This window comes from Euwallacea fornicatus, chromosome 33 (assembly GCF_040115645.1).
Source record: "Euwallacea fornicatus isolate EFF26 chromosome 33, ASM4011564v1, whole genome shotgun sequence".
In the NCBI taxonomy this organism is placed as follows: Eukaryota; Metazoa; Arthropoda; class Insecta; order Coleoptera; family Curculionidae; genus Euwallacea; species Euwallacea fornicatus.
This window is the reverse complement of record NC_089573.1, coordinates 2,288,111-2,302,814: the sequence shown is the minus strand read 5'-3', so window position 1 is coordinate 2,302,814 and position 14,704 is coordinate 2,288,111. Positions and strand designations below refer to the sequence as shown.

Below are 14,704 nucleotides of genomic sequence, written 5' to 3'. Positions count from 1 at the left end.
AAATTAAAAACTAAAAATTGATTTATTTTTTTAAAGCAAATATAATTATCAAGAGACTTGACTTTATAAAAATAAGTTTATATTAAATGATATATTTAAATTAAATTTCTTTCCAATAAGGTTGAAACATCTATGGAAGAAAACTAAGAACTGGACTGAAAGTAGATTTTCTGAAAGGGAATTTAAACGCATATTTTTGGTCCTCGCGATATCGACAATTCCATTAACGATATTCATTCAAATCTGCGATAATTACTATTTATTTTGTTATTTCTATTTCAAGATTTGAAAAATAAAGGCCATTAACGAGCTTGTTGAAATGACACTCGACCTCTCTTGCTAAAGGATCTGATTTATAGCCCTTTGGCTATTTATGTAATTTATCGCTTCCCTTCAAAGTACGAGGAACTATCTTATCTCACTATTTTGGAAAATTCAAACTTAAAAGAAAAGTGACAAAAGTCGATATATTTAAGAAGTCTTCAACGAATAAATCGCGCATCTCATTACGACACGTATAAAATAATTAGAAAGTGAAACTATATGTGATAGCGTGTAATTTATAAGACGTTTGCAAAAACCACGTCAAAGTCTCCTCTTGCCATTTGTCATTGTCAATATTTAAAAGATGGGCTCGTGAACTCAATCCGTATTATTTATAAGTTAATAATTTGATTTTATTTTTTTTTACATAAATAGTTATAAATTAGCTTTCAAATACAAGAAAATAATGAGTCGTAAACGAGGAACTCTCGAAATACCAGAAGAAATGCAAACTAATGAAAGGCTGTCCACAAAAAAGGTAAGAGTATGAGTAATACTTCAGTTGGAACATGTTTATTATTCGCCTAAAACCACATTGAATGTTTTTAGGAATTGGCAGACAAAGGAAGACATCCCTCCTGTCCTGTTCCACTTAAACTAAGGAAGAGTATAACATCAAAACAAAGCAAAAAAAAACTGGCCCCTTTATGTTTTAACAACAATGGTAAGCTTAACCTTAAGGGCCAGTTGTACAATCATGGTTCAAAAGTTGGCTCAGCTAAACCTTACTAGTTTTTGAACTGTCCCATGAGAACAGCATTGCTGTCAGATTAATGTTACTGTTAAGGGATGGACAGAGTACCAAGGCAAGTTTAGCTGTAACAATTTTTGAACAATGACTGTATAATTGGACCTAAGTGTCAAATATTAAGTACAGTTCTATGTTGTATTTTAAGTACTTCTCAGCCCACTGTATGATCCCAAGCAAAGAGTTTCCTATCTTGACCAAGTTTTCATAAAATTGGGTTCTATAGGGGAGGGAAGCTTTGGCCGAGTGTACAAAGTTAAAAGTAAAGAAGACAAAAATCTGTATGCTCTGAAACGAATAAAAAATCATATAAGTTTCAATGACCGCTGTGCAGAAGTAAAAAACAATGAGATTCTCGGCTGGCATCCCAATTGTGTGCAGTTTTTCATGGCATGGGAGGAAAACTTTGGCACCTACATGCTCTTAGAATATTGTGACATGTCTTTAGCAGATTATGCCAAATTGAACAATGATATCCCTGAAACACTACTGTGGCTTGTGCTTCATGATATTTGCAAAGCACTTGATTTTCTACACAAAAAGCAATTTCTGCATCTGGATGTTAAGCCTGGTAATATTATGATGAAAAAAGGAGTGCTGAAGTTGGGAGATTTTGGATTGTTGGTGGATTTACAGTCAGTGAGTATCCAAATTAATTTAGCATTACAGTAAAGAGTGGATTAAGATCAAATAAACTGTTATTTTACCCACAAGTTACACAGGAATTTAATCAAACTTATTATTACCTTAAACCAGAATGATCAAGTTAACAAATCTACATTATCTGATGGAGATTCGAAGTACTTAGCAGTGGAGGTGCTAGATGGTATTTACACTACTGCATGTGATATTTTTGGCCTTGGCCTTACAATTTTGGAGCTGGCAACAGATATAGAGTTGCCTGAGCATGGTATTTTATGGCGCCAGCTTAGAAATGGCACTTTACCACTAATTTTCTATGACAGTGAGTTGAATGGCAAGCAGGTTAGTTTAGGGACTTGATGAATTTTGTGCTTAGGGGTGTCCTCAGCTCTAACTATTGTGGTGGAAAAAATGATTTCAAAAGAGTATAAAAACCGTCCTACAACTCAAAAGATGCTCAGCTGTCCGAAATTGCAGAATATATCTAAAAGAGATGCAAAATGCCCCAGGGTTGATTTTGCTGTAAGTTGTTTGCTTGTGGTAGTTAACACATTTAAAAATGGTATTTTATTTGTAGGCGCCATTCATTAAAGAAGATCAAAACTGCAATATGCCTTTATCACCCATTGTTTTAAATACCAACAAAGCTGCAAATGTGTCTACACCTCCCTTTAACAAAGTCCAAAGTACTTATAGTTCTGATAGCGATATTGAGTAAGTTTTCAACACTATTGTACTTGTGAAATTGAGTACTTATGAATTTTATTAATGCAGAAATAGCGATGATGAAAGCAACAGCCACATCATTAAATGCAAGAAATCTCTCTTTTCTGGCATCAACAGGAATTCTCTTTCACCTGAGAACATAGCAGTAGATAAACCATTGATCTTAATAAATTCGCAAGGAGATTCTGGGATGGATTGTGATTCTGTAGATTTAAGTGCTGCTAACAGTGAAAAGGGAGATACATTCAGTACAGGCACATTAATAACTTCAACTCCAGTCATGGCCAACAGACAAGTGAGGCGCATTCCAAAAACAAAACTGGTTTTTGATTGATTTCACAGCCACAATTTAACTTCATTTCCTCACTTTTCCCAGGGTAGTTGTAGGTGTTCACACGCAATTAAATTTTGCTGATGAAAACTAATTTGCTAAAATGCCGTTGACGGTGTATGGTGGTTATTGTATTATTAATTTTGCAGCCCACATAGCCCAAAATTGGTATATCATGACAGACGATTGAATGTGATTTTTGGTTTTTAACCGAATATTTTTAAACTTCACATAAAAAAATTTAGAGCAAACCCGAATATATAAATTTTTTTTAAATTGAATTAACAAGAGAATTAGCATTTCGTTATTAAAGCTAATGATCGTCTACCAAGTAAATTTCAATCCATGTAACTCTCGGTATTTAAATTAATATTTTCTTACAAATCCGAATAGATTCATTCAGGTTTAATATCGTGATATAATTTTAGTAGTTAGAGAAAAAATCGCATACTTATCGCTGCTGCCTCTATTGTCTCAATTAAATTACAGGAAGTTTTATACGTATATTTTCAATTAAAATGTATTATAACATTTCCTGAAATCCAAATTCAAGCTATTAATAGGGTGTATATATTTATATATATGTATATATATATAAATATATATATATATATAAATATATATATATATATATATATATATGTATGTATATAATTTTGCTCTTATTGGAAGTTTTCGTAAAATAAAATGAATCTATAAAATTATATGATGGACTTCTGCGCTATGTGGGTAGCAAATATCACAAACCATTGGTGATTACCTTTATGAATGTACTGAGTGGCACCAAAAATATTATTATTCTGGCAAATTGTGTTCCTCAGTATTTACAGAAACATATGTAAATAATCTGGGTTTGATCCTGCATATTTCCATAAATGTATTTAAATTCCAAATGGCTGTTTATGAAAAATAATCTGCAAGTGGTGGCAATATTACGTAGTATTATGTTTGGTGCAATATTTTTCACTATAAATTCTATACCTAAAATACGTTGTTTGTTAAATATTCAGAACCCTGGCCTGTGCAGTCTAGGCTAAAACACGCACAATAGTAAAATTTGCGTTAAAAGTGGTAAATATGTATGTTAAAAGTTATGTATTTTTACCGTCCAAGTGGCCGACAAGAACAGCTCATAGCTAATGATTTAGCTATGAAGCAAAACAATTTTGCAGCCTAGATATTTTAACAATGACTAGTTCGCTGGTTCATGAAAGTTTTAAGCTATATTTTGACAGGGTATAATTGCACATTACTCGCACAAATAAACCATTTTGAAGTATTGTGAATCTTTAATAATTCAAACTTATTTCTACCTCTACGTATTTTGCTAATAGTACTTAATAATCTTTTAAAACTAAGTAATATTTGGTTTTCTTTTGGTGGTAACATGGCTAACGTTATGAGCTTTTTGTTCCTAATAACTACCGTGTGATGAAATAAATATTAATACTTATTGTAATTGCAATAAAAAGGCATTTGTTCAAACGTGTGACTGATTGAAATTCATTCTAGACTTAGTTAGCATTCAAATATTTATTGAATCACGTATTTATTTCCATTCATTAATGACAACGCTCCTACGCGTTTCGTTTCTTCTGTGGTGGTTGTGTGATTTAGTTTATAATCATTTGTTCTGGAGAGTTTATCTATGTTACTTATCCATCTAGCTTTAGTTAATAAAACCGTTTTTAATAATGTGTCTTTCATTTGTTGTTAAGAACTACTTAACAAATTTATAATGAAAGCAACGAGAAAATAGCAAAATATACAGGGTGTCTCTAAATAGTCCGTTTAAAACTATATCCAAAGTTATGAGGTTGATATACGAAGATTTAACCCAACTTGCCTTTCTTCAAAAGTTAACGGTTTTAGGAATATAGAGAGTTATTCTTTTTATGTTTTTTCGTTATTTCTTTGGTATTTCTTGTGTAATGGCAATATTTGTTTGATCTTGTATTTAAATGTAATAAATCAGAATCTGCTTACATTTTTGTGTACATTGCGGAGAGTGCCTTTGACGCTCTGCTAACTTTTACAGCTTTATTTTTTTGCCATCCGGTATAAAATTTATTTCAAATTTGATCAAATTTGGATCCCTAATATGTTTTACGTTAAAAAGGTATATCTTGCACAAGTTTGCATACCTCACCGTTATTGAGATATTTAGCACTAGAATGAATAGGTTTGTTTTCATTCACAATTTCTTAATCTCTTGCTTCTTTGTTTTCATTGTATAGGTTATTTTAGTATTTTTTTAATTCCATAGATTAGGAATAAAATTCGAAGTTTTAGACGGCTTACAATTGCTTCCAGGGGGGTTTTCCGGTACAACTTCATATACAGAGTGAGTCGGGAGGATCGTGCCAAACTTCAGGAGCGTGTTGTACATGAAAAATAAATGTAAAAAAACTCAAATGTTGTTATCCGATTTTCGTTTGTTTACAAGTTATAGCGTAAATAAAATTAAAACATAAAATTTTAAAAAATTATAAATTTCATGAGAAATTCCATAATTGAACGTTTGAATATCATAGTAAATGTTCAAAAATATTGCCATTAACTTCTAAACATTTTCGGCTTCGTTTATGAAGAGCATTCGTTGTGTTTATTACTCTTTTTTGTGGAATGCCCAATTGAGTAGCAACTCTTCGTGAGCTGGTCTTTGCACCTTCTTCTACTAGATCCAGGATATTTTCTACTTCTTCCAAGCTTTGTTCAGTAGATCGTTCAGATGATATGTTGGCACTGGGAAGCTTTCCGGTCTCGCACAAATTGTTGAACACTCGGATAAATACGTTTTTAGAAAGATGTCTTTGATGTGGAAACCGTTGACGATATTTTTCAGCAGCAGCTCTAGCATTCCCATTACAAAAACCATAAACAAACACCATATTTGCATATTCTAAATTTGAATAAATGTTTGGCATCTTGTAACACTTTAATTGAACTCGAAAATAAACATCAAGCAGTATCAATATCACTAATACCAAAGGTATCAGGTATTTATGGTAAATAGAATCCTAGTTAAAAAATTTTATTTACGCTATAACTTGTAAACAAACGAAAATCGGATAACAACATTTGAGTTTTTTTACATTTATTTTTCATGTACAACACGCTCCTGAAGTTTGGCACGATCCTCCCGACTCACCCTGTATAATCTTTGTTTCAAGCTAAGTGATAGGTGGCACCACCTATATTTGGCCGAGGTAAAAAAAACATCAAACTTTTCTGTTAAGGCTAATAACTTAAATATTTTTACTGATCGTAATTCTCTGAGTGCTTCTAAATCATAACGATATTTTGAAAAATATTGAGGCTATTTTCCGAAATAATTAAAAATAACGGTTTTCACTGTGTTACTAAGGATTTATGAATATCATCAAATCATTAACTGCTCACATTACGAGGGAGGCCATGAAACATAACAAAATGCTACACAAATGCCACTTTTGACATTTTTACTGAAGTTTACGATATTAGGCACAACTATAATAAGGAACAGCTTGCTTCGTTAGTATGATAAGCAAATTGTGTTATGCCTTCACGGATACCTCGACACAATAAATTTATCAATATTGAAATGATAAATATAGATTGACGTAAACAAATTGTCGAAGTCGTCGTGTTACCAAAAGGTATCTAGAAATTTATCCAACCAATAGACCTGCTTGATGATGAGACAACTTCATCATCAAGCTTTCAAACAATTTTACGACAAATTGTGTGAGACTTGGTCATTTCGCTCAAAACCGGATAACAAAACACCAATATGTCGGGGACGGTGACCTGCGCAGACTTGTACAAGGTTTATATTTTTTACACAAAAAAGGGTTGGAAAAGTCAACGGGAGTTGGCGCAGCGTCGACGACGCTCTCTGCTATGTATATAAAAATATGTAAAAAAATATTAATTTGTGGGCCTTAAAATCCCTGGAGCATAAGACATCGCGCAAATAATGAAAATACAACACAAAAACTATAATTACACATAACCTTTGAGAAGAAATAAATCTGCGATTTCACAATCTAAAGTTAATTTAAATAGTAGCTGATAGATAAAAATTTTTTTTAATTTCGGTATTAAAATTTGAACCACCCGCCGCCATAAGACAGATAGTGAGGTGACAATTTGGAACTCTGAGAGTGTGAAGATTTACGAGGTCAGGAAGATTATACAGATATTATGTTCTGCAGCAGGTGCTTTTCGTTTTTCCTCCAAATTTTGTAACTGAAATTTGATCGTCATCGACCCCTTAAGTCTATGTACAAATAAATCATCGTTGTGCAACTTGACGGTGGCGAAATGTTCTATACAAGCTGCAGTACCTCAAAACATAAAGCAGCAACTTCACCAATACTCTGCCGTAAGTTTGAACGCATTACTGCAGCAAACTCAACCAATTCTGTCCAGTTTGCGATAAAGAACGCTCTGGTGCAACAAGTGCAAAAAAGCACAAAATATTCAGCAATAAAGTACTTATTTTAAACTTGGTCCAATTTATGTCCTCATCCTTCATAACGTACACTGTTGCCGAGTTTCTTCAAGTGTCCTCAAATTTAGGTATTTTTACTACATAATCAGTTCAACCAAACTATCGATTTCTCATTTCTGCAATATAAATAAAACACTGTTCAACCTCACTATGAAGTATGAGGTGAGAAGGTGACATTTCTGACATTTTTGTTTTGTTCGTTTACAGCAACTTCCTAAATTTGCCAGAAAGCACGTTTCAGCAGAAGAAATGCTTAATATATAACATAACTCCAAACAGAAATGGATGATAACTTAAAGGCCGATATCCACACTGTGAAATCTGAAATGCTGAGTGATAAAAGCAGACCAAACGCTAACAATATGTGTCTAACTATTGAACTTTGTGTTGTGTGTGGAGATAGAGCTTCAGGCAGGCATTATGGAGCTATATCTTGCGAAGGCTGTAAGGGATTTTTTAAAAGGTCGATTCGAAAGCAATTGGGGTATCAGTGTCGAGGAAGCAAAAATTGTGAGGTCACCAAACACCATAGGAACCGATGTCAATATTGCAGGCTTCAGAAGTGTCTTGCCTGTGGTATGAGAAGTGATTGTAAGTGGGTTCATGTTAGGGAGTTTTAAAATCAGAGGAGTGAACTTTCCAGCTGTACAACATGAAAGAAAGCCAATAATAGACAAGAAAGAATACAGTAATGCCAGCAATAACTTTAATCCATCATCTCTAAATAATGTTAAAGGAATATTCATCCGAAAAGATCTTAATGCTGAATCTGGTATCATGACTAATCCTTTCAATCAGTGTGATTTGGGATTGCAATTCCTCACAAAACATATAAGTAAGTTTTCACATGAAGTTCATGGAATAAAAATCTACTTTTATAAGTTAAAGTGCGCATTTGTAATTATTTGTCAAGCTGACAAACATCGATATTTTGACTTAGCTTGGACACAAAGTCGCTTTTCCAAGGCCCATTAGAGATTGGTTTTAATTAAATAGGTCATGTTAACATTGGCAATTCATAATTTGTCACATCTCCCAGAGTTGTGTCAACAGTTTAACCCTTTCGGTGTTCTGGATAAACATTGTCATGGTATGCTAAATTACTCTGAATAAACATTTGTGATGCAAGATAAATGCTCAGAATCTGATATTGAAATTTTACACTAATGCTGGCCACTTGGCAAGATTCAGCTGTGCATTAAATTTATTTAAAATGAAGTATAAATTTTAAAGATTCCATTAAAAGTCTTAATGCTCTTATATAATAGGATTTAGGGAGTCTTAGCTCTACTCAATATCTGGCGGAACTGGTATTGTTATATGTAAAAGTGTATTAAACATATATGACAGAATAAAAGATTACCTAGACAATACTTAGCAAGAAAATGAAAAAAAATCAGAAAATATAATAATTGTACAGGAAACTGCTATAAAATTAGAAGAAATTGGAAATAAATGTTGGATCTGGGGTTTGGATTTTGTTAGTGTTGTGGCAATAATTATTTCACATGTCAATTTCAAATATTTGTAAATGCATGGAAAATAACTTGGCTGAATAGCTGTATTTGGTATTAACATATAAAGAACAAACCTATTGGTCTCGAATTTTGAAACAACTGTTCTCACCATTGGCTGTCTATATTGATGCCTTTATATCACTGTTGCCTTGTGCTGTGTGTTTTATATTGTATGTATATCATAGCATTTCATTCTGTTGTGTTTGCTGCCTGCTTTAAAATGATAGGCTGTTCAATATGTAATGTCGTTTTTTCTCATAGATGACTCAACCTGTATATTTCTAGGAGTAGTGATTGCGTAGCTTATATTATTATGTGCCATTTTAAAGGTGAAGTTTTTGGTTTTTTTTCAGTCAAAAGTTGAGCGCTATTTATTTTACTTGGAAAGGGCAATAATACAGCAAAATCTCAGAAAAAATTGTTTGAGGTTTATAGGAAGGATTGCCCTGAATGCTAGTATTAGCGTCATTTTGCTCGCTTTCGTTCCGGAAATTCGGGTCGTCCAATTACCACCGATAATACAATAAAGACATTAATCAAAGCTACTCGTCGTATGATAACTTAAGAGATAGCGGAGACACTCAACATATCGAATTAAACCGTTTATATGCACTTAGAACAGCTTGGTTACGGAAACAAAGTGGATGTTTGGGTTCCTCACGAAGTGAAGAAAATTGATCTCACCAAACGCTATAACATATACGGCATATGTGATCAATTTCTAAAGACTCATAATGGGTTATGAAAAATTTATTTTTTACGATAACGTAGTAGGAAAACAATCATGGACCAAGTAAGATAAGCGCACACAATTCACATCCAAAGTCAATATCCATCAAAAGAAGATTATGTTTTCTGTATGGTGGGATTAGAAGGTTTATTTTTAACTGCTGCCAAGAAATCAAACTATTCAATCGGATGGCTACTGTTGTCAGCTATTGAAATTGAATGAAGAAGTTAAGAGAAAAGATCTTCAATTGGCCAATCGTAAAAGCGTAATATTTTATCGTTATAACCTCAGGCCTCACATGTCTTTAATAACACGTTAAAAATTATTAGAGCTAAATTGGACACCGATGCTACATCCAGAGTATAGCCTCGACTTGGCACCATCAAAATATCATTTGTTTCGTTGTTATTAAAAAGGCTTTTCGCAATTTTTCAATTTACAGAAAGCTGGTAAAAGATCATCTTACAAAATGGTCAATATATCATTGATTAATTTTTGTTATTAATGTGGATAAATTAATTTTGAAAGACTTAATAATTATTATTGAACAAACAAGATGATAACTTAAAATCTATATTTAGTAAAGTGGGTGTGATTGTTTTGAATGAATATGACGGCACAAATTCAACCCCATTCAGTTGATGTCAATTAATTGAATTGCCTAGGCTGGCAGCATCATTAGCGGGAAAAATTCTACAAAATGGAAAATAGATAGCAAAACGTTTTTCTTTCTTCTTACTGCTGACAGAGAAATGTGAAAAATTGTTTAGGTTGCATGGACAAGGGAGCAAGGGGGCGGGATGGGTTATCTCTCACCATTTTAATGGTTTTGCCTGATGCGGTGTTGGAGTTCTTGGCACAGGCAATGAAATACACACTATTGAGTGAACGTTTCCCTAGTTGCTTCAAAAGAGCTTTTTTTGTCATTCCAAAATTTAAAGCTGAAAATCGCAAAAGTGTATGCATTTATCGTCCCATAGCTTTCCTCATCATGCTACTCAAAATAATTGAGTGACTTGTAAGCTTGTAAAAGCTCTTCTTCCTTGAATGCAAAGAACTAATATGCCCAGAGTAATTTAGATTTTAATCCATGATGCCTCTTCTTGGATCTTCATCTTCTTCCGCTTCTCATTCCTAAAGCACCTCTACACTGACATGAATAATGGTGAGGTCTGTGCGTATAGCCTTAGGTAAGAACGGGCCGTATGGTATTTCATGGCGTCATGATATTTTCATTTCTAAAAATCCAGTAGTTTTTTGGAAACAATGCAAAATTTTAATTACCTCTAGATTTTTTTGAATCAAGATATCATCGAGCCTACTTTTTACATGATACATATTAAAAATAAAGATATATTGAATTAAAACTGGAAATGAGTATCGCGTTACAAATTTTCAAAAAAGTTCTAAAAGCTTGAGTAGTATTCAAAGAGTGCCCTCTAACACATTTCTGTTTATCGAGAGTAAACCGCTCAGTACTTCCATAAATAAATCAGTAACAACACTTTCTAACGAGTTACTAGTTCTTAAAATCCAATTAATCATTTTCGAGATTATTAAGGGTTTCTCCCCATCCATCGCTTCCCCCGTTTCAAGATTTGTCTAATACTTTTATAGACGAGAGTTCTTCAATTTCTTTATTTTATTCATCAAAACTTTGCATTGCGATTTATTAAAAGATTCAATCCTTTATCTCACAATTACCCAAATAATGATAATATTTAACTGATGAACAATTGTTGCTAAAATCTTGGTATTTCTATGCAGTCAAATTTAACATTCAATAATCATTATCAAGAAATTGTTAATAGATTCATTGACTTGACCATTAGGAATCTCGAGACTGTTTGGAAACAATTACACAGTTATACGATTGTAAAATACTCTTATTCGCATGTACATACAGGGTGTCCTCGAATCACGTGGCCAAAATAATACCGCAGATTGTTTGAGTGAAAATAAGTCGATTTAACTAAACTTCCCTCAGTCCAAAAGTTGATAATTATGGAGCTACAGGGTGTTAAAGTTGAAAAAAAAATCACATTTTCTTTAATATCTTTCGATTTCTTTGAGTTAATTTCACGAAATTTCATATTTGAGGGTGTTTTAGGATACGAAATTCAAATTTATTAACAATTTAGTTGTTTCTTCTAGGGGGCGCCACAAGCGACCATTAGGACACATTTAAATCTCTGTAACTTTTTCGTGCCACGGTGTATATTATTTTGGTATTTAAAAACCTTTTTCCCTACCTTTTATACTTAGAAAAGGTATACTTTATTGACTTTGCTAGAAGCAACGGTTTTGGAGAAAAACGCATAATTCTAATGCGCTGCATATTTGCGTTGGCGCTTTTAAGTAAATAACTCAGTTGGCTATGTTTTTAATTGACATTTTAACACTTGAATTTGTTTCTCAAATGTCAGTTTTTTTATTTAGCCCTCAGTTTTTCTTGTCAGTTTCGCTTCTTGTTCCTGTAAATATCCATAAGTATGGCCAATAAATTCACTTATTCTGAAATGGTGGATATGCTGTTAGTTTATGGACTTTGCCGTTGTAATAGTCAAAATAATATCTGATTTTGAAAACTTATTGTTATACCTTTACTAATAATTATTTTTGAAAAACTTAATTTTTTTTAAGGGAAAATAATTTTAAGGTAATTTGCATGCATCATCAGGCTTAGATGCATTTTTCTCCAAAACCGTTGCTTCTAGCGACGTCAATAAAGTATACCTTTTCTAAGTATAAAAGGTAGGGAAAAAGGTTTTTAAATACCAAAATAATATACACCGTGGCACGAAAAAGTTACAGAGATTTAAATGTGTCCTAATGGTCGCTTGTGGCGCCCCCTAGAAGAAACAACTAAATCGTTAATAAATTTGAATTTCGTATCCTAAAACACCCTCAAATATGAAATTTCGTGAAATTAACTCAAAGAAATCGAAAGATATTAAAGAAAATGTGATTTTTTTTTCAACTTTAACACCCTGTAGCTCCATAATTATCAACTTTTGGACTGAGGGAAGTTTAGTTAAATCGACTTATTTTCACTCAAACAATCTGCGGTATTATTTTGGCCACGTAATTCGAGGACACCCTGTATATAGATTTTGTGAAAAATAACCTGACCTGCCTTGTATGTTAGCAAAGTTATGATTTTCCGCATTTAATTTCTTAGAGCACACTGTAAAGTAAAAATAGTCAGTCTTAGGAGAGGAAGAGAAATATATTCTGCTATTTGTTTATAATGTTCTTACTAACATTAAACGTGAACTGAATAAATTGATCAACTGTAGGTATAAGTTTTAATGTCCTGAGAATTAACCTATGAATAAGAGACTATGGACTGTTTCCTGTTGTAGTCACGAGTCTCATTAATAAGCTTTGTCTGTGCAGTGAGTATATGAATAGATTTGGTATTGTTTATGATAAATTGAATCCTTTGTGATGAGCCATTTCCTAGTGTGAAAATTCTCTCTCGTTTTGAAATTACTCTATTTTACACGTAACTGCTTTGTGCATGATGTTGGTGACATGCATTTTAAAGAAATATACACGGAAGAAAATTATACAGTTGTTTCCCAGGTAGAGAGAAGTGGTAATGATACCTGTTGTAAAGTCTTGTAGGGGAGCATACTATCTCGCGGAGTTCTTTGGTGTCAATTTTAAGCTTTGTCGAAGAGTTTATTTTAACTTGGGACAATAAAACATTTTACCTACCTTACGTTATGTGCGATTCGGCGAGAGAAATAGCGTAATCTGTGGGAGCTTTGTATGTGAGCAAAGCAGCGAAAGAGTTAAACAGGCAATACCTTGTGTGTAATAATTTCCCCTGAAATTGAGCTATTTTTCAGCAACCAATAGTTCAGGAGAACCCTTTCATCTCTCTCCCTCACAAGCGAGTCTAGACGACGAAGCATCTCTTGAGAGTACAAATACTGGAAATGAGTTGTCCGATGCAATAAATGTTGCTAAAGACAAACAACTCATTTCCAAGGCTTTAGATGTGATTGCTAAAATTCAGTCACTCAGTGGAACTGACATCGGCGGTGAAGAAAAATGTGACTATGAGGGACCCATCTTAGAAGAACAAAACATACCATTTAATCTTCAAGTTCCTGGCCCAGTGCCGCCTTACTTGCACATTCATTACATTTGCGAAAGTGGTTCTAGACTTTTGGTTTTATCCATTCAATGGGCCAAAAATATACCTGCATTTCAAAGTTTAAGGTAATTTTTTTTTTTTTTAATTTCAAGTTTAGGTAGATGTCTAATTATTTTTTTTGCAGCTCAGAAACTCAAATAGACTTATTAAAAAGTTGCTGGGCCGAACTATTTATATTGGGTTTAGCCCAGTGTTCACATTCTTTGTCAATATCAACAATTTTGTCAGCTTTAATTAGTCATTTGCACGCCTCAATAGCACAGGAAAAAATGTCTGCCACGAAAGTAAAACAGGTCACAGACCACATAGTAAAATTACAAGTATTTGTTAACTCAATTAATCGTCTTCAATTGGAGGAGCAAGAATATGCCTTCTTAAAGGCTATAACTTTATTCAGTTCAGACCAAAATGAAATTATTGTGAGCAGAAAATCAATTGAAAAGCTGCAAGAAAAAAGTTTTCAGGGCTTAAAAACCTACATTAATACGACAAATCCCGGAGATAGCGACAGATTCGCCAAGTAAGTCCATTTTTTGCGGCTCTGACGTTTTCTTTAAAATAAATTCTTTTAGATTACTGTTAAGGTTACCTCCACTGAAGGCGTTGGAGCCAAACATATTGGAAGAACTATTCTTTGGAGGGCTTATTGGGCAAGTCCAAGTTGACAGTATTATTCCATACATATTACGGATGGGGACAAATAGTTGCAATATGGGACTTAGTAGGACTGTTAAGACAGAACTTGAAGAGTTTTGCAAATGACGTTTAGTTGCAATATTGTTGTTTTACTGTGTGATTTTTTTTATCATATTACTTAATTTCCTTTACTTATAATGTGAAGTGTTAGATGTTTATTTTTTATTTTACACACTGACCAAATGTGTAGATAATTAATCTATGAGATAATAATAATTCGCATCAAAGCGCCTTTTAGATTATACCAAAACCATATATTGAATACTATTAATAATAATAAATACTTTTGCAATCCAGGAGGTTTTTTTTTAATTGAAAAATTGATAA

General features: G+C 33.0%; 2 protein-coding genes across 3 annotated transcripts; both read left to right on the top strand.

Moving 5' to 3' along the window:
- Positions 1–605: 605 nt before the first annotated feature.
- On the top strand, positions 606–4,466 carry Myt1 (protein kinase, membrane associated tyrosine/threonine 1). Its single transcript, XM_066299327.1, has 7 exons — positions 606–802; positions 874–988; positions 1,221–1,711; positions 1,829–2,036; positions 2,091–2,236; positions 2,292–2,428; positions 2,489–4,466. Exons 1-7 carry the CDS (start codon positions 731–733, stop codon positions 2,772–2,774), a joined length of 1,455 nt encoding a protein of 484 aa, XP_066155424.1. The 5' UTR covers positions 606–730; the 3' UTR covers positions 2,775–4,466.
- A 2,443-nt stretch (positions 4,467–6,909) lies between these two features.
- Hr78 (Hormone-receptor-like in 78) lies at positions 6,910–14,673 on the top strand. Of its 2 annotated transcripts, none has more exons than XM_066299295.1 (6): positions 6,910–7,137; positions 7,474–7,857; positions 7,910–8,101; positions 13,371–13,746; positions 13,806–14,201; positions 14,254–14,673. In XM_066299295.1, exons 2-6 carry the CDS (start codon positions 7,548–7,550, stop codon positions 14,441–14,443), a joined length of 1,464 nt encoding a protein of 487 aa, XP_066155392.1. In that variant the 5' UTR covers positions 6,910–7,137; positions 7,474–7,547; the 3' UTR covers positions 14,444–14,673. The 2 variants fall into 2 exon arrangements, with proteins under 2 accessions (XP_066155392.1, XP_066155393.1); XM_066299296.1 differs by lacking the exon at positions 6,910–7,137 and adding an exon at positions 7,191–7,334.
- Positions 14,674–14,704: the final 31 nt, after the last annotated feature.

Excerpts from the sequence above, each read along its gene's own strand:
- Myt1 (XM_066299327.1), top strand. The coding sequence starts at position 731 with ATGAGTCGTAAACGAGGAACTCTCGAAATACCAGAAGAAATGCAAACT. Across the intron at positions 803-873 it reads AAAGGCTGTCCACAAAAAAG|GAATTGGCAGACAAAGGAAG; the intron begins GTAAGAGTATGA and ends GAATGTTTTTAG. Across the intron at positions 2,429-2,488 it reads AGTTCTGATAGCGATATTGA|AAATAGCGATGATGAAAGCA; the intron begins GTAAGTTTTCAA and ends TTATTAATGCAG.
- Hr78 (XM_066299295.1), top strand. The coding sequence starts at position 7,548 with ATGGATGATAACTTAAAGGCCGATATCCACACTGTGAAATCTGAAATG. Across the intron at positions 7,858-7,909 it reads CTGTGGTATGAGAAGTGATT|CTGTACAACATGAAAGAAAG; the intron begins GTAAGTGGGTTC and ends TGAACTTTCCAG. Across the intron at positions 14,202-14,253 it reads GATAGCGACAGATTCGCCAA|ATTACTGTTAAGGTTACCTC; the intron begins GTAAGTCCATTT and ends AAATTCTTTTAG.